Source organism: Theropithecus gelada, chromosome 16 (assembly GCF_003255815.1).
Source record: "Theropithecus gelada isolate Dixy chromosome 16, Tgel_1.0, whole genome shotgun sequence".
NCBI classification, from domain to species: Eukaryota; Metazoa; Chordata; class Mammalia; order Primates; family Cercopithecidae; genus Theropithecus; species Theropithecus gelada.
Genome location: NC_037684.1, coordinates 40,910,753 through 40,938,262, shown reverse-complemented (window position 1 = coordinate 40,938,262; position 27,510 = coordinate 40,910,753). Strand labels below are relative to the sequence as shown.

General features: G+C 46.2%; 1 protein-coding gene across 3 annotated transcripts in view; it reads right to left on the bottom strand.

Annotated features, from left to right (window-relative positions):
- PITPNC1 (phosphatidylinositol transfer protein cytoplasmic 1) overlaps positions 1-25,644 on the bottom strand; it is a 317,395-nt gene extending 291,751 nt beyond the window's left edge. For 2 of the 3 annotated variants that reach the window (XM_025362466.1, XM_025362464.1), the window contains exon 1: positions 24,678-25,644. In XM_025362466.1, coding sequence (XP_025218251.1) covers positions 24,678-24,725 — 48 coding nt within the window. In that variant the 5' untranslated portion in view covers positions 24,726-25,644. The remainder of the gene's footprint in view (positions 1-24,677) is intronic. The other variant, XM_025362465.1, reaches the window with a different exon arrangement.
- Between the last annotated feature and the right edge of the window lie 1,866 nt (positions 25,645-27,510).

Below are 27,510 nucleotides of genomic sequence, written 5' to 3'. Positions count from 1 at the left end.
CCCAGGCTGGAGTGCTGTGGCATGATCTTGGCTCACTGCAACCTCCACCTCTTGGGTTCAGGTGATTCTCATGCCTCAGCCTCCCAAGTAGCTGGGATTATAGGTGTGTGCCATCATGCTTGGCTAATTTTTGCATTTTTAGTAGAGACAGGTTTCACCATGTTGGCCAGGCTAGTCTCAAACTCCTGACCTCAGGTGATCTGCCCGCCTCAGCCTCCCAAAGTGCTGGGATTATAGGCGTGAGTCACGGTGCCTGGCCCTAAATCTGAATTTAAATGACCATAAACTGGTAGTCAACCTCAACTAAGCAACCACCATGTGCAAAGCACTATCAAAGCTCCTACAGGGAGTTAAAAAAGAGGCAATAACAATCATAATCCTACAAGGAACCCATAATCTAAACCATGCCCAGCCACCGGCCCCAGAAAGCCATAAACCAGCTTCCCCGTAGAATAATCTTAGCCAAGCTTTTGTCATTCCCAGCAGCGGCTATTAGTTTAAGCAACTCATTTCATACAATTAAAATACTAAATATGTTTTACTTTGTGCTTCAAAAATATATTTTGACAATCTCTTTCATCTCCCTTTTATAAGTCTCCTTTAAAAGGACCCAGGATGGATGCAGGTTTAGAGCATGCTTGGTGAATTGTAAAGAACTTGTTTACAAGGCTTAGTTTTTCACTTGAAGTCATGTATTTTTAAAGCCCTGACTTACATGATATCTTTAGATTATCACACATTCTCATCTAGGCTCTATTACATCTTAGTTTCTGAATATTCATATAATGACATCTTAAAGTGCCTGTTTGCAAGATACAGTCTAGATAGACATAGTTTTCTAAAAATCAATCAAGGTCTCCCTCAAGATTTATAATAGCTTGAAGGTAATCTAAAATTGTATCTATGTTTCTGGTTTCACCAAAGAATGGCAAATGCAAATAATGTTAACTTGAACAGTCTCTTTCCACTGAGAATGTTCATATTCTTAATTTACATTACAGTTTTGAAGATGTATGCTTCAGAAATGTTATCATTCCAGTAAATAACTGAGGAACATATTCCCATTTTAGGATATTTAGGATATTGGTACAAATAACTTGACAATGAATTAACATCAACTTCTCTTTGGTTATGCAAAACAATGGTGTTGCTGGAATGGAATTTGTAGCCAAAAAGCCCAGGAATTTTGTTCGTTTGTTTTGAGATGGAGCCTGGCTCTGTCGCCCAGGCTGGAGTGCAGTGGCGCAATCTCGGCTCACTGCAACCTCCGCCTCCCAGGTTCAAGGGATCCTCCTGTCTCAGCCTCCCAAGTAGCTGGGATTACAGGCACCTGCCCACCACACGTGGATAATTTTCCTATTTTTAGTGGAGACAGGGTTTCAGGATGTTAGCCAGGCTGGTCTCAAACTCCTGACCTCAGGTAATCTGCCCGCCTCAGCCTCCCAGAAAGGTGGGACTACAGCCATGAGCCACCGTGCCTGACCAAGCCCAGGGTTTACATCCAGCTCTGCCATTAATGATCGGGGTAATTTTGTCAAATCCTCTAAGCCTCAATTTCCACGTCTGTTAAATGAAGATAATAGGATCCACCTTGGAGGATAACTGCAAAATTGAAATGAGATGAATAACACATTGGGCCTGGCTCACTAGAATGTTCCATAAATGTTGGCCCTCTGTGTTTTCCCTTCCCCTTAAAGCAAAGCCTTGCTAAATAAATGTCCACACAGACACACATATAATTATAATTAAATGTTTATACACTAAAAAAGTTGGCTTCACCATTTTCTAAATTTTCTCCTCTGCATACGAAATTATAATCTTAAACTGTTTCTCAAAATATCTAATGAGAACCTTATTTTTAAAATTAAAACAAATGAGCAAGTAGGGAATAGTCCATTTTTAGCCTTTATGAATATAATTGAGGGTTTCATTTCTACACCCAAATACCTACTGGTTTCTGCAACAAAGGAAAGCAGTCATGACTTTTTTTTTTTTTTAGAGATGGGGTCCCACTATGTCGCCCAGGCTAGTCTCAAACTCCTGGACTCAAGCAATCCTCCTGCCTCGGCCTCTTGGGATTACAGGCACAAGCACTGTACCCGACCAGACTTATGTTTTATGATTTAGATGTTACTGAAAAGTCAGTGACTTAGAGAAAGACACAAAGGCATGCTTATCACATCTGCCACGCAGCTAAGAGGAATGGTTAATATAGATATAACAGAAGCAAGAATCAAAAATGTGGTCAGTTCAGGCGCCGTGGCTCACGCCTGTAATCCCAGCACTCTGGGAGGCCAAGGCGGGCAGATCACTTGAGGTCAGGCGTTCCGGACTAGTCTGGCCAACATGGTGACACTCCATCTCCACTAAAAATACAAAAATTAGCCAGTCATGGTGGTGGGCACCTGTAATCCCAGCTACTTGGGAGGCTGAGGCAAGAGAATCACTTGAGCCTGGGAGGGGGAGGTTGCAGCCAACAGCGATTGCGCCACTGCACTCCAGCCTGGGCAACAGAGCGAGACTCCATTTCAAAAAACAAACAATAAAAACATGTGGTCAAACTTGAAACTAGTGGATGCCATTCACTGCATTTGTTTCAAAGTCCTATGGTTATGGTTGCCGTGGTATGGCTGCTTGTTTCTGGCAGAACACATACCCACAGGTTAGAGAGACAGCTTTGTCAGGAAATGGGGGAGGAGTGCGGGGGTGGAGAAGACCAAATGTAACTGACCACCTTGGCAGAAGCAGCCGGCAGTTTGATGCAGCTTCTGAAAATGACAGTGCTAGTGTTAAAGCTGAAGTTCCAGTGATTTCAGCATTGGTCTTCCAATATTTAAGATCAGTAAATAACCACCCATGGGCCAAATGCAGCCCACAGCCTGTTTTCATACGCCTCTCCAACTACAAATGGGTTTTGCATTTTTAAATGGTTGGGGAAAAAAAAAGCAAAAGGCACATAATATTTTGTGGCATGTGAAAATTTTACGAAATTCAAATGTCAGTGTCCATAAATAAAATGTTACGGGAACACAGCCACGCCTATTCATTTACATGTTGCCCTATGCCTGCTTTCATGTTACAAGGTCAGAGTTGAGTAGTTGCAACAGAGACTTTACGGCTTGCAAGTCTAATATATTGCTATCTGGCGGTTTGCAGAAAAAGTTGGTTGACCTCTGCTCTAAAGCATTGCGTTCAATGTTTATTGTCCTTTTCTAAAGGACAGTAAGAAAGAGGAACCACAGGAATGGTGAGGGAGACAAAAGCATTTCATAAATTCAATCTGAAGGAATTGAGAGTAGTAAGCCAGTGGAAGAGAAGACCAAACGACAACATTCTAGATTTTTTTTTTTTTTTTTTAGATGGAGTCTCACTCTGTCCTCTAGGCTTGAGTGCAGTGGCACAATCTCAGCTAACTGCAACCTCCGCCTCCTGGGTTCAAGCAATTCTCTGCCTCAGCCTCCTGAGTATCTGGGATTACAGGCACCCACTACCACGCCCAGATAATTTTTTGTATTTTTAGTAGAGACAGGGTTTCACCATCTTGGCTAGGCTGGTCTTGAACTCCTGACCTCGTGATCTACCTGCCTCAGCCTCCCAAAGTGCTGGGATTACAGGCAAGAGCAACTGCACCCAGCCAACATTATAGATTTCTTTAAATGTTTAAAGAGTCAGCATGCGGAAGGGGCTTGTGTTTGTGTCACTATAGCGGTAGAAACGATCCTGAAAGCTCTAAGGAATCACATACCAATTAAATATGAGAAAGCATCTTCCAACAAATCAAAGTGGAAAACTGCAGAGGTTATATTACCAAAAAGAGCCCACACCCAAGTGATAGCTGGTATTAAGCCCAAAGGCAAGATGATTGCCACCCAAGATTATCATAGAAAGGACTCTCAAGTGGGTAGGAAGTTGAACTGGTTTAATACTCAGGTTCTTTCTATGATTTTATCTCAAAATAAAGAAAACTGGCCAGACATGGTGGCTCACGCCTGTAATCCCAACACTTTGGGAGACCAAGGCGGGTGGATCACTTGAGGTTAGGAGTTTGAGACCAGCCTGGTCAACATGGTGAAACCCCGTCTCTACTAAAAATACAAAAATTAGCTGGGTGTGGTGGCACATGCTTGTAATCCCAGCTACTCGGGAGGCTGAGGCAGGAGAATTGCTTGAACCCAGGAGGCGGAGGTTGCAGTGATGCAGTGAGCTAAGATGGCGCCATTGCACTCCAGCCTGGGTGACATGACAGAGTGAGACTCCATCTCAAAAAAAAAAAAAAAAAAACAGAAAGAGAGAAAGAAAACAATCATAATTGGCAGGTGAAAGTGTAAAGAACAATTTCTGCTACCACATTCACTGAGGATTAGACCCTACAGGGAAATCTTTTATTATATATTTATATATGTATTTTATTATATATAGTTATATGTAATAAATATATATCAATTAAAATGGGCATGTTAAAAAGGCCTTTCATTTAAATAGAGTACATCAGCTATAAGAAGAATCACATTAGGAAAAGAAGGGTTATTTTTAGAAAGAGGGCTCCGGTTACACAAAATAAGGAAAGGACATCCACTGCTAAATAAAATGAACTGAAATCTTTCCTTGTGTTACTACAGGAAATCAGCATGGCACTACTTGAAAGAGGAAAAATGTCTATATATAAAACGGAAAGGGGGAGGAATGCGTTTTAAAAAAAAATGCTAACCTATAAATTACAGTTAAGGGCACAGTCGTGTGACTTATTTGCACCAGACTTCTTCGCAAAATAGTTTTGCAAATGACTTCCCAAAGCACAGCCACCTGTTAGGCTGTTACTTTGGCCTATTTCCAATGGCAATCTTGTCACCCGAGCAAGAGACACACCACCATAGCAACATAAACATCAGGGTGCTGGAGAATGAAATTTAAAGTAGCAATTTATAGCCCCTGCAGGGCTGGAAATAAAGTAATCCTGAAGCCTTTATGACTATGACACAACATTCCCACTGGGCAAACTTAGATCCCATGGACATCTCAGGATTTCCCATTGGCCATGTGGAAAGCAGAGAGTCCAAAATACCTATTGCACTAGAGGGTACCCCTAAAATAAAGGCATTTTAAAGTGTGAGACAGTATCTAGCCCACCATGATCCCCAGGTGTTTTCACACTTCCCACAAATGGACAATGATCACGACCCCTTGTATTTGCAGAGTAGGCTCCGTATTGCATGAGATCAGCCCCTAATACAGGCCAAAAGAGGGCATTTGACAGTTGAGAACATTGACAGGTGAGGCCCAGGAAAATGAGTCTTTCTCAATCAAATCATTGATATCACACAGCAAGGACAGACTAGATCTTCTGTGTCCACACTCTTCCACAGTACTACACCAACCCCAACTCTGAGCAACTTACAGGTACTTTAGCTCAGGGAGATAAAATGCAAAGGTGTTTCATCAATAAGAGGGTAAAGTAAAATGAAAGAAAAACCAAGTTTAAAGTGACTATGCCTCTTTTCAGGGGTAAATTTTTGCATTGTTGGAATTTGCCGTTTGATATTGGAATACATTCTTAAATAAATATGGTTATGTTATACATCATTTTAATGCACATTTTTTCACTTTTTTTGCTAATGACTTATTACTTGCTGTTTATTTTATATTTATTTTAGACTATGGAAATGATGTTAGACAAAAAGCAAATTCGAGCAATTTTCTTATTCGAGTTCAAAAAGTGTGGTAAAGCAGTGGAGACAACTCTCAACATCAACAACGCATTTGCCCCCAGGAATGGCTACAGAATGTACAGTGCAGTGGTGGCCCAAGAAGTTTTTCAAAGGAGACAAGAGCCTTGAAGATGAGGATCATAGTGGCCGGCCATTGAAAGCTGACAACGACCAACTGAGAACAACCATCAAAGCTTACCCTCTGCTGGGCGCAGTGGCTCATGCCTATAATCTCAGCACTTTGGGAGGCCGAGGTGAGCAGATCTCACAAGGTCAGGAGTTCCAGACCAGCCTGGCTAACACGGTGAAACCCCATCTCTACTAAAAACACAAAAGTTAGCCCGGCATAGTGGCATGTGCCTGTATGGCATGTATGGCATGTGCTGGGACAACAGGCGCCTGCCACTACGCCCGGCTAATTTTTTGTATTTTTAGTAGAGACGGGTTTCACCGTGTTAGCCAGGATGGTCTCGATCTCCTGACCTCGTGATCCGCTCGCCTCGGCCTCGCAAAGTGCTGGGATTACAGGCGTGAGCCACCATGCCCGGCCTTGAACACTTTTAAGTATTGATGCAAAAGCAAGTGGTCAGCTGTGACCAAATTGGCAATTCAAAAAGATCTAAGAAAAGCAGAAAGCAAGCTGAACATCCTGATTGGAGATGAGACACACCCAAACATGTGTCTCGAGGTGGCTGCAAAGTCCTCTGGTCTGAGCCAGGGTGAGCAGGTTTTACCCCAGCCCATGATTTTGAGAGATGTTCAGGGCAGATCCTGCACTCAGCAGAGAGCTACAAAAGCCTGGACTCCAGCCCTAAAATCCCAAACCATTAACCCCGACGTCATTTCGCCACTGCATCTTTTTACTTTGTTCTTAACTTTTCTCAAAAAGAGAGGCCTGGAAGAGCCTTGCGGCAGTTCCGTCTCCAGGTCTAGAGAACAGATTGTTGGCCAGGACAGCACTGAGGTGGCATTCTGGAGATGAAAAATAGATGAATCCATGATGAAGCTTTTGTGATACCAGGGATCTGGCTGCTTTTGATCTAAGAACCAGTACTAAACTCCCTCTTTAAAAAATAAGGTGGTCGCGGCCAGGCACAGTGCCTCACGCCTGTGGTCCCAGCTACTCAGGAGGCTAAGGCTTCAGCTCAGGGAGGTGAAGGCTGCAGTGAGCAGTGATTGCACCACTGCACTCCGGTTTGGGCAACAGAGAGAGACCCCATCTCAAAAAATAAAACTAAGGCCAGGTGTGGTGGCTCATGCCTGTAATCCCAGCACTTTGGGAGGCCGAGGCTGGTGGATCACCTGAGGTCAGGAGTTTGAGATCAACCTGGTCAACATGATGAAACCCCATCTCTACTAAAATACAAAAATCAGCCAGGTGTGGTGGCGGGTGCCTGTAATCCCAGCTACTTGGGAGGCTGAGGCAGAAGAATTGCTTGAACCTGAGGGCAGAGGTTGCAGTGAGCTGAGATCAAGCCACTGCACCCCAGCCTGGGCAACAGAGTGAGACTCTGTCTCAAAAATAAAGAAAGAAAGAAAAATAAAAAATAAAACATAAGATGGTTTCTGACAAACATAACCAAAATGTAAAAGAAAACAACTCCTAGAGAACATGGTCCAAAAGCTGAGCACCTACGTAAATAATGGCTAATTTTAAGTATACTTACCCCTTCAAAAGTGTTTTTCTTGAAAAGGCTTAAGGGGATTATTCCATTTGGACCCCTGATAGCCTAATTACCTTAAAAACACACATGCACACACAACCACCACCAACCTCCTTTTCAGACAAATTTTGGCAAAAAGAAAAATCTCAAAGTGTGCCCTATCTGCAGTACTGTAAGTCATACTGCTGAAAAGCATAATTACACTCAGCTGTGTCCAAGTTTCCGTCAAACACAATCCAAAAGAGGTGAACTATCAAGTCCTGAATCTAAAGATTTTCCATTTTGAACATGATGCCTCTTCATGAGCAGCAAAAACAGAGTATCAAAAAATGAGCATTTGTCATGGCCTTCAATAGCCAAAGGTTTGAGTCTCCGGCCTGCAAGCTACAATCTGTACCCCGATCCTAAATGCAATTCTAGTCACCAAACTCTTGGCACTTGGGTGTGGGGCAGGATTAAAAAATCACATTTATATCTTTAAACCTATCTCATTTTCACAGCGTTTTTAAGTATTGAGAAAAACCACTTTCATCCACTGTATCACTTTTATGGAGGCTACAATAATCCAGAATGATGATTCATGCGGGATGTAAGGGCCACATCAGTCTTTTCATCAGCACCAGCATCACTGTTATTATTTCAAGTTAGGGAAAACTCGGCAAAATGTTCTTGATGGAGGACCATGCCACCAGGGCACTAACTATAGGAAATTTACACATTTCAGACGACATGCTCCTCAGCTCAAGCACAGACTTCTCTAGTGATAACCCCTGTTTTCAAAACTACCTGTCCAGGCCAGGTGTGGTGGTTCTCACCTATAATCCCAGCACTTTGGGAGGCCGAGGAAGGAGGATTGCTTGAGGCTAGGAATTCGAGACCAGCCTGGGCAATGTAACAAGACACTTCCCCACCCATGTCTACAAAAAGAAAAAAATTAGCCAGACATGGTGGTGCAGGCCTGTTGGTCCTAGCTACTCAGGAGGATAGCATGAGCCCAGGAGTGTGAGGCTACAGTGAGTCATGATGGTGCCTGGGCAACAGAGTGGGACCGTATCTCTAAAAAAAAAAGAAAGAAAGAAAAAACCTGTCCAGATAAACAGGTGATTACAGATCCCTTTTCTCAGCCATCTATCCAATGATGTTTTTCTACTTTAATTGCTAATTACCAGTTTAATAAGAGCATTGTTTTCTATAACTTTTAAAATATATACATAAATAGATATGGGGTCTCACTGTGTTGGCCAGGCTGTTCTTGAACTCCTAGGCTCAAGCGATCCTCCTACCTCATCCTCCCAAAGTGTTGATTATAGGTGTGAACCACTGCTCCTGGCAACCATTTTTTTTTTTTCTTGCTGTCGCCCAGGTTAGATTGCAGTGGCACGATCTCGGCTCACTGCAATCTCTGCCTCCTGGGTTCAAGTGATTCTTCTGCTTCACCCTCCCGAGTAGCTGAGACTACAGGCACCCGACACCACACCCAGCTACTTTTTGCATTTTTCGTACAGACAGGGTTTCACCATATTGACCAGGCTGGTCTCGAACTCCTGACCTCGTGTTCCACCCATCTTAGCTTTGCAAAGTGCTGGGATTACAGGCGTGAGCCACTGCGCCCGGCCCATCTTATTTTTTAAAGAGGGAGTTTAGTACTGACTCTTATGTCAAAAGCAGCCAAATCCCTGGTATCACAGAAGAGATGGGGTCTCACTATGTGGCCCAGGGTGGTCTCAAACTCCTAGGCTCAAGTGATCCTCCCGCTTTGACCTCCTAAAGTGCTGGGATTACAGGCATGAGCCACCAAGCCTGGCCTTCTTTAACCTCTGTGTTGTAGATGTGTAATGTTTTTTAACAGTAAGGGTTAAATAAACACCTTTTGTCCCTAGTAGGAAAACGCTTCTCAGACTGGATTGAAACTCTGAAGACTAACATTTTTCTAGATACTTTTTTGGATAGTGTTCATGACAAACTGCTCCTTGAAAGTGACAGGACCATTGTACTATAAAATCTAATAAAGCCCAGGTCATTGGCTATAGGGAGTTGAAAGCTCTATTTGTAGGTATCACTAACAGAATTGACAAGAATGAAAATGTTACACGGTTAAGGCCAGACGCAGTGGCTCACGCCTGAAATCCCAGCACTTTGGGAGGCCAAGGCTGGCAGATCACGAGGTCAGGAGATTGAGACCATCCTGGCTAACACAGTGAAACCCTGTCTCTACTAAAAATACAAAAAATTAGCGGGGCGAGGTGGCGGGCGCCTGTAGTCCCAGCTACTCGGGAGGCTGAGGCAGGAGAATGGCGTGAACCCGGGAGGCAGGGGTTGCAGTGAGCCGAGATCGCACCACTGCACTCCAGCCTGGGCGACAGAGCAAGACTCCGTCTCAAAAAACAAACAAACAAAAAAAAAACTGTATACTAAAAATGGTTTAAGATGGCAAATGTCATGTGTACTTTAACACATTTTTCTTCTTCTTCTTTTTTTTTGAGGTGGAGTCTTGCTCTGTAGCCCAGGCTGGCGTGCAGTAGCGCGATCTTGGCTCACCGCAACCTCCGCCTCCTGGGTTCAAGCGATTCTCCTGCCTCAGCCTCCCGGGTAGCTGGGGTCACAGACATGCACCACCACGCCCAGCTAATTTTTTTGTATTTTTAGTAGAGACGGGGTTTCACCATGTTGGCCAACTCCTGACCATGGTTTCCAACTCCTGACCTCAAGTAATCCGCCTGCCTTGGGCTCCCGAAGTGCTAGGATTATAGGCGTAAGCCACCGCGCCCAGCCATTTTAACACATTTTTTAAAAAACAATAAACATTAATAAAAAACTCACCAGGATATACACATCCAATGAAGTGCAGTCCCCTTCAAATAGTTCCTTTTAGGTGATAACATGTTTATTTCAATAGTGCTGATACAAAGCAAAACATCTTTGAATCTCCCCTGGGGAATCTAGGGCAGGTTTAGGGGTGCTTTTTTCATTATTTTTAACATTCTTGATCATTTTGAATTTTGAAAAGTCTTTTAGAGTTCCAATTTCAAAATAATAACCGTGTTAAACTTAAAAATATTTATTTTAGCCAGGCGCAGTGGCTCACACCTATAATCCCAGCACTTTGGGAGGCCAAGGCTAGCAGATCACTTGCGCTTGGGAGTTTGAGACCAGCCTGGACAACATGGTGAGACCCTGTTCTCTTAAAAAATATATATTTTAGTCCACATGCAGTGTGACTATAAAACAATAATGTTAATCTGGCTGTGTGGTTTAGAAACTGGATCTGGAGGCACCGCTAGCAAAAGTGAGCTGGGGTTTTCCAAGGCGCAGGCATCTCAGATGGAAGGGTAAATATAAAACTCTGAATAGTACATTCTGATCATTTTTAATACCTTCCAATTTGCTTTACCTCCACCTGAAGAATTTTAAGTTTTCAACTAAATGTGCCAAAGACATGGTGCTGCTTGTGTGTTCCCATCATTTTCAGATACTAATTTTGAGAAACTCACAGGTGCTCATGAACTAACATCTCTGCTGATGACGCCTCTGAAAGCCAAAGGTTTTTACTGCCATTAAAAGGAATAATTTCCAAGAGTGTAGGGGTGGTTCTCTTTTTAGAGCACGAGCTACAAAAGTTATTTGCAAAGAGGAATATGATTCATTTATCAGAGTTAAACTGAAGAATGTCACTTGGTTTAATACTTAGGTAAAATCAATCATTTCATGGGACATAAAATTTCTGGACCACTTTCTTCTGTTACTGGGACAGAACATCTACCTTTCCCTAATTATTTCCTTGGATAATCCTGAAGGGTTATTTAATCTCTAAGAAACTGAACTTTTTGGCCAGGCATGGTGGCTCACTCCTGTAATCCCAACACTTTGAGAGGCCGAGGTGAGCAGATTACCTGAGGTCAGGAGTTCGAGACCAGCCTGGCCAACATGGTGAAACCCCATCTCTACTAAAAATATAAAAATTAGCTGGGCGTGGCGGTGGGTACCTGTAATCCCAGCTACTCAGGAGGCTGAGGCAGGAGAATTGCTTGAACCCAGGAGGCAGAGGTTGCAGTGAGAGAAGATCATGCCACTGCACTCCAGCCTGGATGACAAAGTGAGACTCCATCTCAAAAATAAATAAATAAATACATAAACTAGTTATGTTCACATAAAAACACACAAACTAGTGCTCAGAAATACCTGGATCTGGCCTTAATGCAGCAAATATAATCAGAAACTGAATGTGTATGTGTGTGTGTGTGTGTGTGTGTGTGTAAGATGACATGGGGCAGGGGAACAGTCTTTGGAGATAAGCAGCTTAGATTAACTACTTAAACAACATTATTATAGGGTATCATCAAATTACATTTGTTTGGCCAATCTTATTTATCTGGGTGATTCAGTCTGGGAAAGAAACAACACCCTAAAGATGGTCAGATATGATGCTAAAAGAATTAAAGAATGATGATTTTGGCCAGGAGTGGTGGCTCATGCCTGTAATCCCAGCACTTTGGGATGCCGAAGCAGCGGATCACCTGAGGTCAGGAGCTCGAGACCAGCCTGGGTAACATGGTGAAACCCTGTCTTTATCAAAAATACAAAAATTAACTGGGCATGGTGGCATGTGCCTGTAATCCCAGCTACTCGGGAGACTGAGGTAGGAGAATCGCTTGAACCCAGGAAGCGGAGGTTGCAGTGAGCCAAGATCATGCATGCCACTGCACTCCAGCCTGGGTGACAAAGCGAGACTCCACCTCAAAAAAAAAAAAAAAAAGAATGATGATTTTTTATTTCTTTGCTCAGGAATAAACAGGAATTCCAGAAGGTCAAACTTCACCCAAACTTAAAAAGATTAAAACACACACACACACACGCTAAAAAAAAGTCATTGGATCAATCTGACCAAGAACTTACGCTGGCTACATGTTTAGATACATGAGTCGACTTCCACTAACGTCCGATGAGGAGTTTTAAGAGAGGCCCCTTTGCCAAAGTGCTGGGAAACAGAAGAATTAGTCACTTTAATGCTTGATGTCAAAGTCTTGGTGAGCTCTGGCTTCAGTATTACTAAGTCAACAAACAGTCTTGTATAATGTGGCTCAGGCAATCAGCCAGGAAGTGGTTGGTGACCCCAAACTCCTTCCTCCACTATGGTTTGCAAAACCGGTGGCCAAGACAGTGTGTCCTCTGCAGTGGGGCTCTCCTCTAACAATATGCCACCTGGGAGATTTGCCCAGCAGAACGTGGTGTGATTTTGCAATCCTAGACAGACACTATTGAGATGAGGCTTAAATAGCCAGTTAGCCACCCTCAGAATAAAGCACCTGATGGGAAGGCTTAAGGACATCTGCCAGACAAACATCAATAAGGCAAAGGACTTATGTGCCATGTGGAACCGTCTTCTCCTGAATGTGTATTCTGGGATTTATTCTGCTAACACGTGATTTCCCATTCAATGCTCACAGAAAGCAGAGATATGCACCTGGAGCCAGAGCCAGAACAATCCTGGGTTCCTTCGGAAGCTGGTTCTTCTACTCATGATGGCCACAGCCTCCACGCACTTGCGGGGACTCCTAAGGATCCTGAGCTCTGACAAGGAAGGTTCCTCAGACCCCTGCAACCCTGTAGCTGGCCTTAGGGCAGCTATTCAAGCCATGATTACTTTTTTCCCTCTAAGTATCATGTTCTGACCTAAATTGCAGTCATTCTGGTCCAAATCTGGTAGATTTTTTTCCCACACTGCTGCGGAAGAGAACCTCCTCCTCTGGAAAGCTAAATTCAAGACAACCAGAGCCATCTCAAGGACGGGGACTGTAAATTTTCAATTGACACAAATTCACATTCGGCACTCTCTGCCTCTCAATGGCTCTCTCTCTCCCTCTCTCTCTGAACATGGGTATCTATTCTGCTCAAACAAATCTGTAAGCACTTCTATTTCTAAAAAACAACAGCTTTGGCCGTGCACAGTGGCTCACGCCTGTAATCCCAGCACTTTGGGCGGCCGAGGTGGGCGGATCACAAGGTCAGGAGTTCGAGACCATCCTGGCTAACAAGGTGACACCCCGTCTCTACTAAAAATACAAACAATTAGCCGGGCGTGATGGCACGCACCTGTAGTCCCAGCTACTCGGGAGGCTGAGGCAGGAGAATCGCTTGAATCCAGGAAGCGGAGGTTGCAGTGAGCCAAGATTGCGCCACTGCATTCCAGCCTGGGCAACAGAGTGAGACCCCATCTCAAAAAACAAAGCAAAACAAAACAACAACAACAACAACAACAAGCTTTATTGAGATGTACTTTACATACCAATTCAATGGTTCTTAATACACTTAACAGACCTGTGCAACCACGTCCATCATCTATTTTTAAACGACAATGAAACCTCTCCAGTATCCTCTGGCCTAGATGCTCCAGGAGGGCAGGGATCTACCTGCCTTGTTAGCCACTCCAGGCCTAGCACCTGGCACACAGCAGGAGTTCAATAAAGTATCTGTGAATGGATGTTTTCATGATGTCAACCTGGAACTTCCATAGCCCTCTTTTCCAGATTCAAGAAATAACTACTTCTCTAATTTAGCGAATCTTCCTAGGAGAGGCGGAATGGCCCTCAAGATTCCCACTGACTGGTAAGCCCTTTTGGAAAAGCATCGAGAAGTCAGAGACAGCAAGTCAGAGATCTGAAGTTGCAGTAGAAGCTCCTGCTGGCCTTGCAAGAGCAAACTGCCATGTTGTGGAGAGGGCCACATGGCAGGACACGGCAGGTGGCCTCTAGGAGCGAGCCTCTAACTGATGGACTGTAAGGAATTGCATTCTGCCAACAACCACGTGAGCCCTGAAGACAACTCCAAGATCCAGAAAGAAAGGCAGCCTGGCTGACACCTTGATGTCTGCCTTATGAGACCCTGAGCAGAGAATCCAGCCATGCCACACCCAGACTTCTGACCCACAGAATTTGTGCACTCATAAATGGGTGTTGTTGTAAGCCACTGAGTTTGTGACCATTTGTAACATAGCAATAGAAAACTAATACATGGCCAGGCACGGTGGCTTACTTTGGGAGGCTAAGGCGGTTGGATCACCGGAGGTTAGGAGTTCAAGATCAGCCTGGCCTACATGGTGAAACCCTGTCTCTACCAAAAATACAAAATTAGCCAGGTGTGGTGGTGCTGGTCTGTAGTCCCAGCTACTAAGAAACCTGAGGCGGGAGGATTGCTTGAACCCGTGAGGCGGATGTTGCAGTGAGCTGAGATCATGACACTGCACTCCAGCCTGGGTGACAGAGCAAGACTATGTCTCAAAGTAAAACAGAAAAGAGGCTGGGTGCAGTAGCTTATGCCTATAATCCCAACACTTTGGGAGGCCAAGACAGGTGGATCACGAGGTCAGAAGTTCGCGGCCAGCCCGGCCAACATGGCGAAACCCCATCTCTACTAAAAATACAAAAATTAGCCAGGTGTGGTGGTGGGCACTTGTAATCCCAGCTACTCGGGAGGCTGAGGCAGGAGAATCGCTTGAAACCAGGAGGTAGAGGTTGCAGTGAGCTGAGATCAGGCCACTGCACTCCAGCCTGGGCAACAAGAGCAAGACTCCAAGGAAAAAAAAACAGAAAAAGAAAAGAAAACTAATATACAAACTCCTCTGGGAGTTGGGAGGAAAGCAGTCTAATTACAATAACTCCTAAATATATATGACTGATTTCAAACTTCTCAGGGGTATCACTAAGAAATTTTAAAATAAGGATGTTTTAAATACAAAAGATATCTCTAACTGGTAAAATTTCAGGCAGTATAGAAGTGAAAAAATATTAAACCTTTTACAGGAGACCATAGAGGATCAGGCTTCCTTAAATGGTTTCTGTTTTTCTCAGCTTCTTCCTATCCATTCATTCAGCAAATGTTTACTATGTGTGGACCCTAAGTTTAAGCACCAGAGTTGCACTGTCCAGTATGGCAGCCACAAGCCACACGTGGTCCTTGAGCACTGCAGAGTGGCCAGTGCAAACTGGGATGCGTGTCCACGGAAAATACACACATGATTTCAAAGACTTAGTATGAAAAAAAATAAGTGAAAAAATTGTATCAGTATCTTCTCACGTGGATTACGTGTTGAAAAGATAACGATGGCAATAGATAACACAAGTAAACAAAATAAGTACAAATTGAGATAAATGCTCTGAAGGAATAAACAGGTGTGGAGAGGCAGATAATAGAGGATATAATTAGGGAGAGTATTAAGGAAAAGATTATTTTATTTTATATTTTATTTTGAGACAGAGTCTCGCTCTGTCAGCCAGGCTGGAGTGCAGCCTCGATCTCAGCTCACTGCAACTTCTACCTCCCGGGTTCAAGCAATTCTCCTGCCTCGGCCTCCCGAGTAGCTGGAATTACAGGCATGCACCACCAAGCCCAGCTAATTTTTGTATTTTTAGTAGAGATGGGGTTTCACCATGTTGGCCAGGCTGGTCTTGAACTCCTGACCTCAAGTAACCTGTCGCCTTGGCACCCCAAAGTGCTGGGATTACAGGCGTGAGCCACTGTGCCTGGCCAGAGATTTAGATGGGGAAAAAGCTATTGTAGATGGAGTGTTCAGGAAACACGATGCTAAGGGTGTGATGTTTCCACTTGTAAACCCCATGAGTTTGGTATAAACTTTCAAGTTCTAACCCAGGACAGCAGCAGGGGCTGGGAGCATGAAAGGGCGATAAAAGGCAGGTTGGTCAGTTGCAGGCGACCACACTGCTCTACTCCCACTGGGTCCCATGTAAATGGCGCCCCCTGGCGGTGTGCAGCCCTGTGACACTGTTCGTTTGAATGATTTGGATGTTATTTGTAAATTAGAGGTTGCATAGTACAAAAAGCAAAGCTTCCAAGATGATTTTTCCAGACAACTCTACATTTTCCAGATACGATTGGTTCGTCCATTTTAATATTTATAATATATTTGTGCCTTATCCTCCTTGTAACCTATAAGAAAAATCTTCATTTGGGAATATACAAAATTCCTGATTTCTAGTCTGAAATTCTCCTTTTCCTCTCCCGGTGGGCTGAATTTGTTAAAGATACATAAAACCTTCTCAGTACAAGTTAGCTGATTTCTAGAACTCAGTCTGTTTCTCTGAACCGGGGCAAAAGTGTTACCTAGTCTTCAAAAAAAGTTTTCAGACTTGCCTGACACTACAGACCTCCAGGCAACAGAAAACAGGCCAAAGCCCACACAAGCCAGCCAGGGTGCTGCAATCTCACTCAGGCCGCTAAAGCAATCAATCTAGATGTACTTTTCCAGTAATTACTGCTCCTGAAAAATACATTTACTGCCTGTCATTGTGCATACACTTTCACATTTTTAAAAATCCAAAACGTTGTGATTTCCCACTCCCTATCCCATACCTACACATCCCTGGCAGAGGGGAAGCTCTTAAAGAGGTTGAATGTTTAAACTATATTAATTTATTTTAGGTTGGGCGCAGTGGTTCACACCTGTAATCCCAGCACTCTGGGAAGGCGAGGCGGTTGGATCACCTGAGGTTAGGAGTTTGAGACCAGCCTAGACAACATGGTGAAACCCCATCTCTACTAAAAATACAAAAATTAGCTGGATGTACTGGCAGGCGCCTGTAATCCCAGCTACTCGGGAGGCTGAGGTAGGCAGGAGAATCGCTTGAAACCTGGGAGGCGGAGGTTGCAGTGAGCCGAGATAGTGCCACTGCACTCCAGCCTGGGCGACAAGAGCAAAACTCCGTCTCAAAATAAATAAATAAATAAGCCGGGCGCGGTGGCTCAAGCCTGTAATCCCAGCACTTTGGGAGGCTGAGACGGGCGGATCACAAGGTCAGGAGATCGAGACCATCCTGGCTAACACGGTGAAACCCCGTCTCTACTAAAAAATACAAAAAAACTAGCCGGGCGAGGTGGCGGGCGCCTGTGGTCCCAGCTACTCAGGAGGCTGAGGCAGGAGAATGGCGTAAACCCGGGAGGCGGAGCTTGCAGTGAGCTGAGATCCGGCCACTGCACTCCAGCCTGGGCGACAGAGCCAGACTCAGTCTCAAAATAAAATAAAATAAATAAATAAATAAATAAATAAAGTATATTAATTTATTTTAATGCCTACAATAAATAATATTCTCCAGTGACCTGAAACAACAGCCTTACTGAAATGAATATTATTCGCTTTGCTTTGGAATATCAGTCACACTCATGCAATCAGACACAAGGTTTCTAAATTGACTTAAGAGCCTTAGGAACTTCCTCCATATCACAATAAGAAAAAGCAAAAGTTAATTACTACCTACTTTTAACCAGGGTTTTGTTAACAATAGTTTGCTTCCCTGATCCCTGTATCCGTTTCCTGTGCCAGGTACTTCCACCCAAGTCACTGGGAAAATGCAGCTTCTTTCATGGACAGAGTCAATTTCACTGACCAGCCAGGAGGACAGCATCTGCTCCTTGTCTGTTCCATTACTGTTGAAAGGTTTGCACAAATCTATTTACCCGCCCTCCTTTCCCTCTGCCCTTTATGACAAAAAAAAAAAATGGAGCTTTGCCAGACAGCTAGGCAAACCTCCACTGTCCCCTGGCTGTGGAACTGTGTCTGGAGTTGGTTCCTTCTGGTGGGTTCTTGGTCTCGCTGACTTCAAGAATGAAGCTGCGGACCGTTGCCGTGAGTGTTAACAGCTCTTAAAGGTGGTGCGGACCCAAAGAGTGGACAGCAGCAAGATTTATTGTGAACCACGAAAGAACAAAGGTTCCACAGCCTGGAAGGTTCCACAGCCTGGAAGGAGGGGGCGCGCTGCTTTTATTCCCTTATTTGTCCCCGCCCATGTCCTGCTGATCGGTACATTTTACAGAGTGCTGATTGGTCCATTTTAGAGAGTACTGATTGGTCCATTTTACAAACCTCTCGCTAGCCAAGAGAGCTGATTGGTACGTTTTTGCAGGGTGCTGATTAGCGCATTTTACAAACCTCTAGCTAGCTACAGAGTGCTGATTAGTGCACTTTACAATCCTAGCTACAGAGTGCTGATTAGTGCGTTTTACAATCCTCTTGTAAGACAGAAAAGTTCTCCAAGTCCGCACCCCACCCAGAAGTCCAGCTGGCTTCACCTCTCAGAACAAGCCAATGAAACTCCCTGGATCACCCAGAAATCACACGCATGATGCTGACCTTGGTCCCTTCTCAACAGAAAATTTAAAATAAAATAAAACAACTTCTCAATATCGTGCTCATTCTTGAGAAAACTTTTTATAGAATTATCTTATTCAGAATATAATTTTTACACCAGACAAGGAAAACATTTTCCAAATTATGTTTATGAGAAACCTTGGGGAAAGTCTGTGAGATTAATCCAAGGAGTCTTTATATTCAGAGGTATTGACGCCAGCAGCAAACTTAAAATCTCTTCCTTTCAATAATTTCTGCCTGGATATGTTTGCAGATGCATTTCAGGAAAATGGTTTAAAGCAGAGAACAAGGAGCACTGTTCGGCATTTTGGCATTTCCATTCATGTCATTCCAGAGGCGGCACCACCCTGATCCCAAATCTGTTCTCAGAAATGTGCGCAAGAAAACTCTCCGGGGAGCCTGGGGGAGCCTGGATGAAGTGCACTGGCTCCCTGCCAGGGCAAAGAACAAAATAATATTCTGTAAGAAAAAGTTGTTTTTCTTTTCTTTCCTTTCTTTCTCTTTTCTTGGAGCAGAGGCAAGTGTTTCTATTTTTCTGCATTGTGCACCAAATCCCTAAAGACCACAAATCAATCCCTAAAAGTATACACATTAATGTTAATGCAGTCAGAACAGGAACTGTTGAACAAGAACTGATTTGTTTGTTTGTTTGTTTTTGTTGTTTTGAGACAGACTTTCGCTCGTTACCCAGGCTGGAGTGCAATGGTACAATCTCGGCTCACTGCAATCTCCACCTCCCAGGTTCAAGCAATTCTCCTACCTCAGCCTCCCAAGTAGCTGGGATTACAGGCATGCACCACCATGCCTGACTAATTTTGTATTTTCAGTAGGCACGGGGTTTCTCCATGTTGGTCAGGCCGGTCTCGAACTCCCGACCTCAGGTGATCCACCCGCCTCGGCCTCCCAAAGTGCTGGGATTACAGGCATGAGCCACTGCACCCAGCCAGAACGGTTAAACAGTACAGAAAGCAATGAAAATGAAAGGATTCCTGCCTTAGATAATATTAGGATGTGCTTAGCATCTCTTGAGAGATGCTCATTTTACTAACAAGTACCTCTGGGGTGAGGGTGGCAGGTGCAGGGTGATCTTCAGACTGTGCCCCAAGGAGCCTCCTTGGTGAGCAGGTCGTTCACTGAGACCAAGGAGTGGCTGGCAGAGGAGGCGAGCCACCCTTCCAATAGGTTCCAATGGAACCTCCGCTAAGCACATAGGGTCGGAGTCCCCAGCCACCTTCTACTAGAGACTACAGCCAGTGTACCTGCTTTACACGTGGGTCCTCAGGAGAATATTTTCTTCCAGCAAGGTATCTCAGAGGAGGGAGAATTCCATACAGTAGAACAGCCTTGAGCCTTAAATCAGACCTGGTTCTAGCCTAAAGTTTGTCAATGAGGTAGACAGCTTAACTGCACCTTCTACAGGTCTAGACTTCATCATAAAATGAAATGGCTCACTAGGCGTGAACTCTCAGGAGTTCGAGACCAGCCTGACCAACATGGTGAAACCCTGTCTCTACTAAAAACACAAAAATTAGCCGGCTGGGGTGGTGCACGCCTGTAATCCCTGCTATTCTGGAGGCTGAGGTAGGAGAATCTCTGGAACTCAGGAGGCAGAGGTTTCAGTGAGCCAAGATTGCACCACTGCACTCCAGTCTGGGTAATAGAGCGAGACTCCGTCTCAAAAGTAAATAAATAAATAAATGGCTCAATTATAAATCATCTGCAATATTCCTTCTAGGTCTAAAACTCTAGAATCAGCCAGGGGCAGTGGCTCGTGCCTGTAATCCCAGCACTTTGGGAGCCCAATGTGGGCAGATCGCCTGGGGTCAGGAGTTTGAGACAAGCCTGACCAACATGGTGAAACCCCTTCTCTACTAAAAATACAAAAAATTAGCCAGGAGTGATGGTGGGCACCTGCAATCCCAGCTACTTGGGAGGCTGAGGCAGGAGAATTGCTTGAAACCAGGAGGTGGAGGTTGCAGTGAGCCGAAATTATCCCACTGCACTCCAGCCTGGGCCACAGAGCGAGATTACGTCTCAAAAAAAGAAACAAACAAAAACTCTAGAATCTATGTCTACCGCTACCAAATGTTTCAAATGAAGATAATGACAACTTTCTATAGCAACTCTCAGTTCTCAGGAACTTTTCCTGTTCATACCTTTCCAACAGGCTTATATTGAGTTCAGAGACCCCTACATTTAACACAAATGAGGAACTATTAAAATTAATCTGTGGAATGTTACTTTTACTAATTGTTTACTCTGAAATTAATGTCTAAAACACACACACACACACACACACACACACACACCCCCGAAAAACCCCACCAACACTCTATTCTAGACAGTAGCTCAGCTTTATTTTCTTGATCTCCCAGAGATGTTCTTTTTTCCTGGAACTAGGGAACATTTTATGTGTTAAAGTAGTAGAGAAATAGTAGACGCCAGTACCATCTATAGCAAGTCAAAAGGCCTCTGATTTTTCATTTATTTGATAGTGCTGACTTTATCTGTTTTCAAGAAATGTTTTTCCTTTTGCTGGATTAAATACTAGTGACAGGTAAAAAGCAGAGTAAGCAACAACAAATAATGGGTTTCACCATGCTCTCCTCCTGGCTTGCCTATTAACTAGCTGTGTGGCCTGGAGCACATTACCTAACCTTTCTGAATCTCAATGTATTCATCTGCAAAATACGGATAATAACACACCAGTGCCACTAATGCTCCACCGCCCACCACCACCAGAGGGTTAAATGAGGGAGAAGGGATAAGGCCAGGCACAAGAAGCGGGCAAAGTATGGGTTCTCTCACTGACTCTTCGAAGCATAAGCATTTGCTTCATTTTCAAAAGTATGGACACTGCTACCAATGAACTCTGGTGATTAAACAGAAACAAGTTCTAGAAGATCCATGTAGGTTGAATCAGTCCAGAGCCAACCAGGAGTGGAAGCAAAAGTTAGGCTCCCAGACCGGGCACAGTGGCTTAAGCCTGTAATCCCAGCACTTTTTTTTTTTTTTTTTTTTTAAGACGGAGTCTTGCTCTGTCACCCAGGCTGGAGTGCAGTGGCGTGATCTCGGCTCACTGCAAGCTCCGCCTCCCGGGTTCATGCCATTCTCCCACCTCAGCCTCCCAAGTAGCTGGGACTACAGGAACCTGCCACCATGCCTGCTTAATTTTTTTGTATTTTTAGTAGAGACGGGGTTTCACCATGTTAGCCAGGATGGTCTCGATCTCCTGACCTCGTGATCTGCCCACCTCGGCCTCCCACAGTGCTGGGATTATAGGCGTGAGTCACTGCGCCCGGCAATCCCAGCACTTTAAGAGGCCAAGGCAGGAGGATCACTCAAGCCCAGGAGTTCAAGACCAGCCTGGGCAACATAGCAAGTCCCTGTCTCTACAAAAGTAAAAAAATTAGCCAGGTTGGCAGCACACACCTGTTGTCCCAGCTACTCAGGAGGCTGAGGTGGGAGGATCACTTGAGCCCAGAAGATGGAGGCAGAAGTGAACCAGGATCACACCACTGCACTCCAGCCTGGGTGACAGAGCAAGACTCTGTCTCGAAAGGAAAAAAAAAGTTAGGCTTCCAAAGTTTATCTAAACATCTTCTTTGAAGAAACTCAAGTTGCTTCCTCATTTTCAATGTTAAGGTCAGTGTAAAAGGGAATGGTGGAGACTGTGGAATTTACTATCAGTTCTGACTTTAGGGGTTTAACATCTGGCAAACTAGGCCTCATGTCTTCATTCATCATCAGATTTAGCTAATCTGAATCCTTTTAATTGGAAACATCTATTAAATTGCCCTCCTGCTTCTCTGACAAAGCAGAAAATGACTTCAGAATATGAACCTTACAGAAACTGAATCATACTTTAGCCAAAATGAATTATACATTAAAGAATTTATAATTATATTACAGGTGGAGTCTGATGAGTCTGATTTTGTTGGCCAATTAAGAAAGGAAGGGCTGGCCGGGCGCAGTGGCTCATGCCTGTAATCCCAGCACCTTGGGAGGCTGAGGCAGGCGGATCACCTGAGGTCAGGCATTCAAGACCAGCCTGGCAAACATGGCGAAACCTCATCTCTACTAAAACTACAAAAATTAGCCGGGCGTGGTGGCAGGCACCTATAATCCCAGCTACTCAGGAGGCTGAGGCAGAAGAATTGCTTGAATCCGGGTGGTGGAGGCTGCAGTGAGCTGAGATCTCGACATTGCACCCCACCCTGGGCAACATAGCAAGGTTCCATCTCAAAAAAACAAAAAAGAAAAGAAAAAAGGAAGGAAGGAAGGAAGGAAGGACGGACGGAAGGAAGGAAGGGCCTCCACCTATATCATTCAAATGTAATTACCCCATGTTATACCTGTGGATATTTCGGTACAAAAACAGAAGTGGGAAAAGCATCTGCCTGAGTGTTTCAGAAAGCCTGAAAAGGGAACTAACTAGGATAAAGAGATTTTGTAGGTAGTAGAGAAGCTTCTAGAACTGGTTCTTTTCTTGATTATCACCTGTAATTTTCTGTGTATTCCATGCAGTCCCAACATTGCTCCTAGAATCCAAACTCATATCAAAAAACAAGGTCATTAGGAGATAGAGTAGAGGGATCCACGCCTCCCAGGTGAATTACTGTAGCTCAACTGCCCAGAAGGTGGGACGATATCCACCTTTTCTGGAAAGACCTATTAACCAGTCCCATTCATTTGCCTTTCGCTTTCTCCACAAAGCTATGTCCTGCTTCTCCACTTACAAGGTCATATGCAACTCGAATCTCTGTCTACCCATCTGGCATCCACCCTTCCAGACCCTACTTAAATGCTACCTCCTCAAATGCCAAAGAACTCCAAAACTCGGTTGATCATTCTGGTGGAAGCTGATCTCTCCCTCCTTGGCAGCCTATGTACCCCTGATGCGTTTTGTAAACTTGCAGCTACTTTGATTTTGTCTTGGATTGTACGTGGGTCTTGCCTTAACCCTTGGTCCAGATGGCAAATACGGACAGCCTCTGTGAGCACAGCCACGTTCTCAGTTAAGGATCTTTTTCTCTCCCAAAGCGCATCGCCCCTCTCACCAAGTGGTGGCTCAATAACATATCTGATAGTTTCAAGGCACCAGATTTAAATATAAAGACGGTGTGGGTGGCTGATTTCATGTGTGTTACCACACCAAACCATACTAGTGAGTTTCACGTTGCCGTTCTTGGCTTTGGGCTCCCTTGCTGTCCCTGGACAGAGACGCTCAGCAGTCGTGAAATCACCACAAAGGTGGGCAGGAAGAAGGGGAAGAAAGGGAAGCCGGGGCTGGAATAATCCAGTCTGAGTCACCACTTCCTGAATGCTGGGGCTCGTGGCTTCGCAGGTTCGGGAAAAGGGCAGCAAAGCGGCGCTTGGAGGACGAGCCCCCGCCCCGCGCCCGGCGCCCCCAGCCGGCAGCCGCTGCCCCGGCACCACGTGCTGGAGCGCCCTCCTGTGGCAGCGTCGCAGCCTCAGCCGCTCCCGGCTCGCGGGCCGACCACGCTCCCCGCGGCGGAAGAAATAAGAGACGCAGAAAGTTTCCGAGCCAGGCGGTTTGCGAAAGGACAGAGCCGGGTCCCGAGCCTCGAAGGGCGGACGTGCCGGGAGCGGCGCCCAAGACCGCGGCGACGGCGAGAAGTTGGGCCCCGCAGGAACCTCCCCCAAGGGCTCCGAGGTGCCCCCCGCGGGGCTCTGGGCGTGCAGATCCCGAGGGCGCAAGGCTCCTCCTTGCACCCCGACCTGACCGCAGAGGGCGAGGAGGGGAAGATGGGCCCACGGCCAGGACGGGGTGCCCCCCAAACCCCAGCTACAGCGCGCGCCGGGGGCTCTTGGGTTTGCTTTATTCATTTTCTTATTTGGAAGGAGGGGGCGCACCCACTCCCTTTGGCTCATTGTGATCCCCAACAGTCTGGATTCTGGGCGCCCCCAAAGAGCCCACCCGGAGTCCGCCGCCCCACCCAACGCCGCCCTCCCCCGCTGGGGTGACAAGTGGAAGTCGCAAATCCCCTCCCTCCTCTCCTCCAGCCTTCGGGCTTGCGGGGTAACGTCCACCTGGGTTTCCTGCCGCTAGCCCGGGGCTCGCCGGCCAGGAGGCGGCGGCGGCGGCGGCGGTCCCGGAGCGGGCGAGGCCGGGCCGGGCGCGGCGCTTACCTCGTCTACGGTGAGCGGCATGCAGATCCGGTACTCTTTCAGCAGCATGGTCCTGCCGGCCGCGGATCCCCGGGGCGGGAAGCTGGGGGCGCCCTCCAGACCAGCAAGGCTGCCGCCCAGGCGCAGGGCAGGGCGCCCGGAGCCCAGCGCTCGTAGCCGGCGGGCGAAGCAGCCCCCGCGGCAAGCTCAGCTCCTGGCTTCCTCCTCTCCGCCCCAGAGCATGTCAGGGTTTGGGTCCGGGTGTTCGCAGCTCCTCCGCCTCCTCCCTCGCCGAGGCCGGTCCTCCCAGAACGCGGTGTTGCAAAGTCAGGGAGGTAGGGAGGGAGACCCGCTGGTGACGGCTCTGCTCGGCAGCCCAGGGTGGTAGGAGCGGCCGCCAGATCAGGACATGCCTGGCAGCGAGCGAGGGAGGAAAAAAGAGAGATTTCCAAAAATTAAAACGAATGCACAAAAGTCACCCGCTCGATCCGCCTCCGAAAGCAGAAGGGAACCTGGCGAACCCCTCCTCTGGCGGGTCTGCCCGATGCTAATGTCACCAGGAACACATTGCAGCCGGAGCCGGAGATGCTGACTTTCCAGACAAAGGCTCGATCGGCTCCTCTCCGCGGGCGGTAAACAAGATTTCCTGCTCTTTTTAGGGCCGGTCCCCGCGCCGCTCCGGGGCTCGGCTCGGGGAGAAAAGGGAAGCCGCCGCCGCCGCCGCTCGGTTCTGCCCGGCTGGGGCCCCGGGCGCCTCCAACCTCAGCTCGCGGCTGCTAGGGGCGGGCGGGAGGAAGCTGGCGCCTTCCGCGCGCGTCCCCTCCCCCGAGTCCCTTGGCTCCCCGGGCGCCGTGCGTGCCCGCGAGTTTGCAGCCACCTCGCCGGGGCCGGAGCGTCCGCGCCGATGCAGTGTGCCTGGGCCCGGGAGGTGGGTGCGGGAGGAGCGAGCGCGAGCAAGGCTGACATCAGCAGCGGCCGCGGCGGGGAGGGTAGCCCCATCCGGCCAATGGGGAAATGGCAAAGAATGTGGAGGATTTAAACAAAACAGCGTGTCTCTGCCAGACGGCGGGGCTGCTCCGGAGCGGAGCCCGGCCGGCGCTGGGGAGGCTCGGGCAGAGGGGCTTCCCTCGGCTCCTTTGCCCTTTGAATCCGCTCTCCATTGTGCCCTGAGTGCCGCCAAGCTCCATCCAGCCCCTCTGGGCAGTTTCTGATCCCCTGACCCTAGGGACAAGTCACCAATGCCCACCACCTATGTGTGGTCCAGTAAGCAAGTCCAGGGCTGGAGAGGCAATGGGTGGGATTTGGGAACAAACCCTTGCCTGGTTTCAGAGGAGAGATCCTGGAAAACTGGGAAGTGCAGCCGTGTGAATGGAAATGAAGTACAAACGGGGAGGGAACAACCAGAGAGCACATGAACCCCACGTAGCCTGTTACCTCGCCTGGCCCGGCTCTGCAATCTTTCTGCAGATTGTGCAGGCTCCGCACAGCAGAAAGAAAGAGTAGGTTTTCGTATCCGCACTCCTAAGTTCAAAAAGTCACAGTGAAATGTCAATGAAAATGCCTGGAGTGTTGCTATTTCATCCATATTAAACAGATCCCTCATTTTAACCACAAGAAGCACATTCTTCAGTTACTCAGGAAGCAGCATGGAACTGCTGAAGTCTGTTTTTCATTTGTCTGGTATTTTTCAGCTTGTTTTTATGAAAACTTGCCGGATGAAAAATGCATCAGTTGCCTGTATGAGAATAACCTGTAAGCGTTATCTTTTCTCCGAAAAATCTTCACGCTCTGAGGTCCTGAGGGTAGAACTTGGATGGGGATGCAGATGCCTCAATATAGAATTTTGAATTGTGATTAATAAGTAATTAACCAATATGACGATGATGGGCTTGTGGCAAAAGTCATCCAGAGGGCTGGAGAGAATGTATAACTGTGTTAACTGATACAAACCCTCCTAGGAAAATGATACCCTGTATCCAGCTTATATTTTAGTGGAAACTATTTTCCAGATAAATGCTTTCCAGAGTTGGCTCAGAAATATTCACAGCAACTAATTAAAGCTAAACCAAATTCCTCGAGGTGGAAAATCTAAATCTGACACTGCAGTGTTGAATAATAACACATTGGAAGGCTGTGATATGGAAAGAAACTCAAGCTGTTTTTCCTTTTTTTTTTTTTTTTTTTTGCTTCCTACTTGAAAACAAATGGAAGACCTAATAATCTTCCCAGAGGCAGGAAGGCAAGGGATTGGCTAGCCCCACATACGCATTCACATAGGACATCGGGATGTGTAGGCTTGGTTCCTGGTTTCCTGGACATTTCCTGACAATGATTCTGGAAGGAAGTATTCTACTGACGGGTGACACGGTCGAGAAGCTACTTCTCTGAATTTTCCGAACTGTAAATTGTCACGTATATGCTTCCTCCATCACCCTTCTTGTTGTTGTTGTTGTTGGTTTGTGACAGAGTTTCGCTCTTGTTGCCCAGGCTGGAGTGCAATGGCATGATCTCGGCTTACTGCAACCTCCACCTCCCCGGTTCAAGCAAGTCTCCTGCCTCAGTCTCTGGAGCAGCTGGGATTACAGGCGCCCACCACCACCCCTGGCTAATTTTGTATTTTCGGTAGAGATGGGGTTTCACCATGTTGGTCAGGCTGGTCTCAAACTCCTGAGCTCAGGTGACAGCCCCGGCCTCCCAAAGTGCTGGGATTACAGGTGTGAGCCACCACGCCCAGCCCACCCCTCCTGTTGTAAGGTGACTTCTCCATTGGATTCTTGTTTTCATTCAGTGCATCCGCAGACCTGGTCATACTAATCTTGTGCAAGTACAGCTCTCATCCTGCCACCTTCAAAAC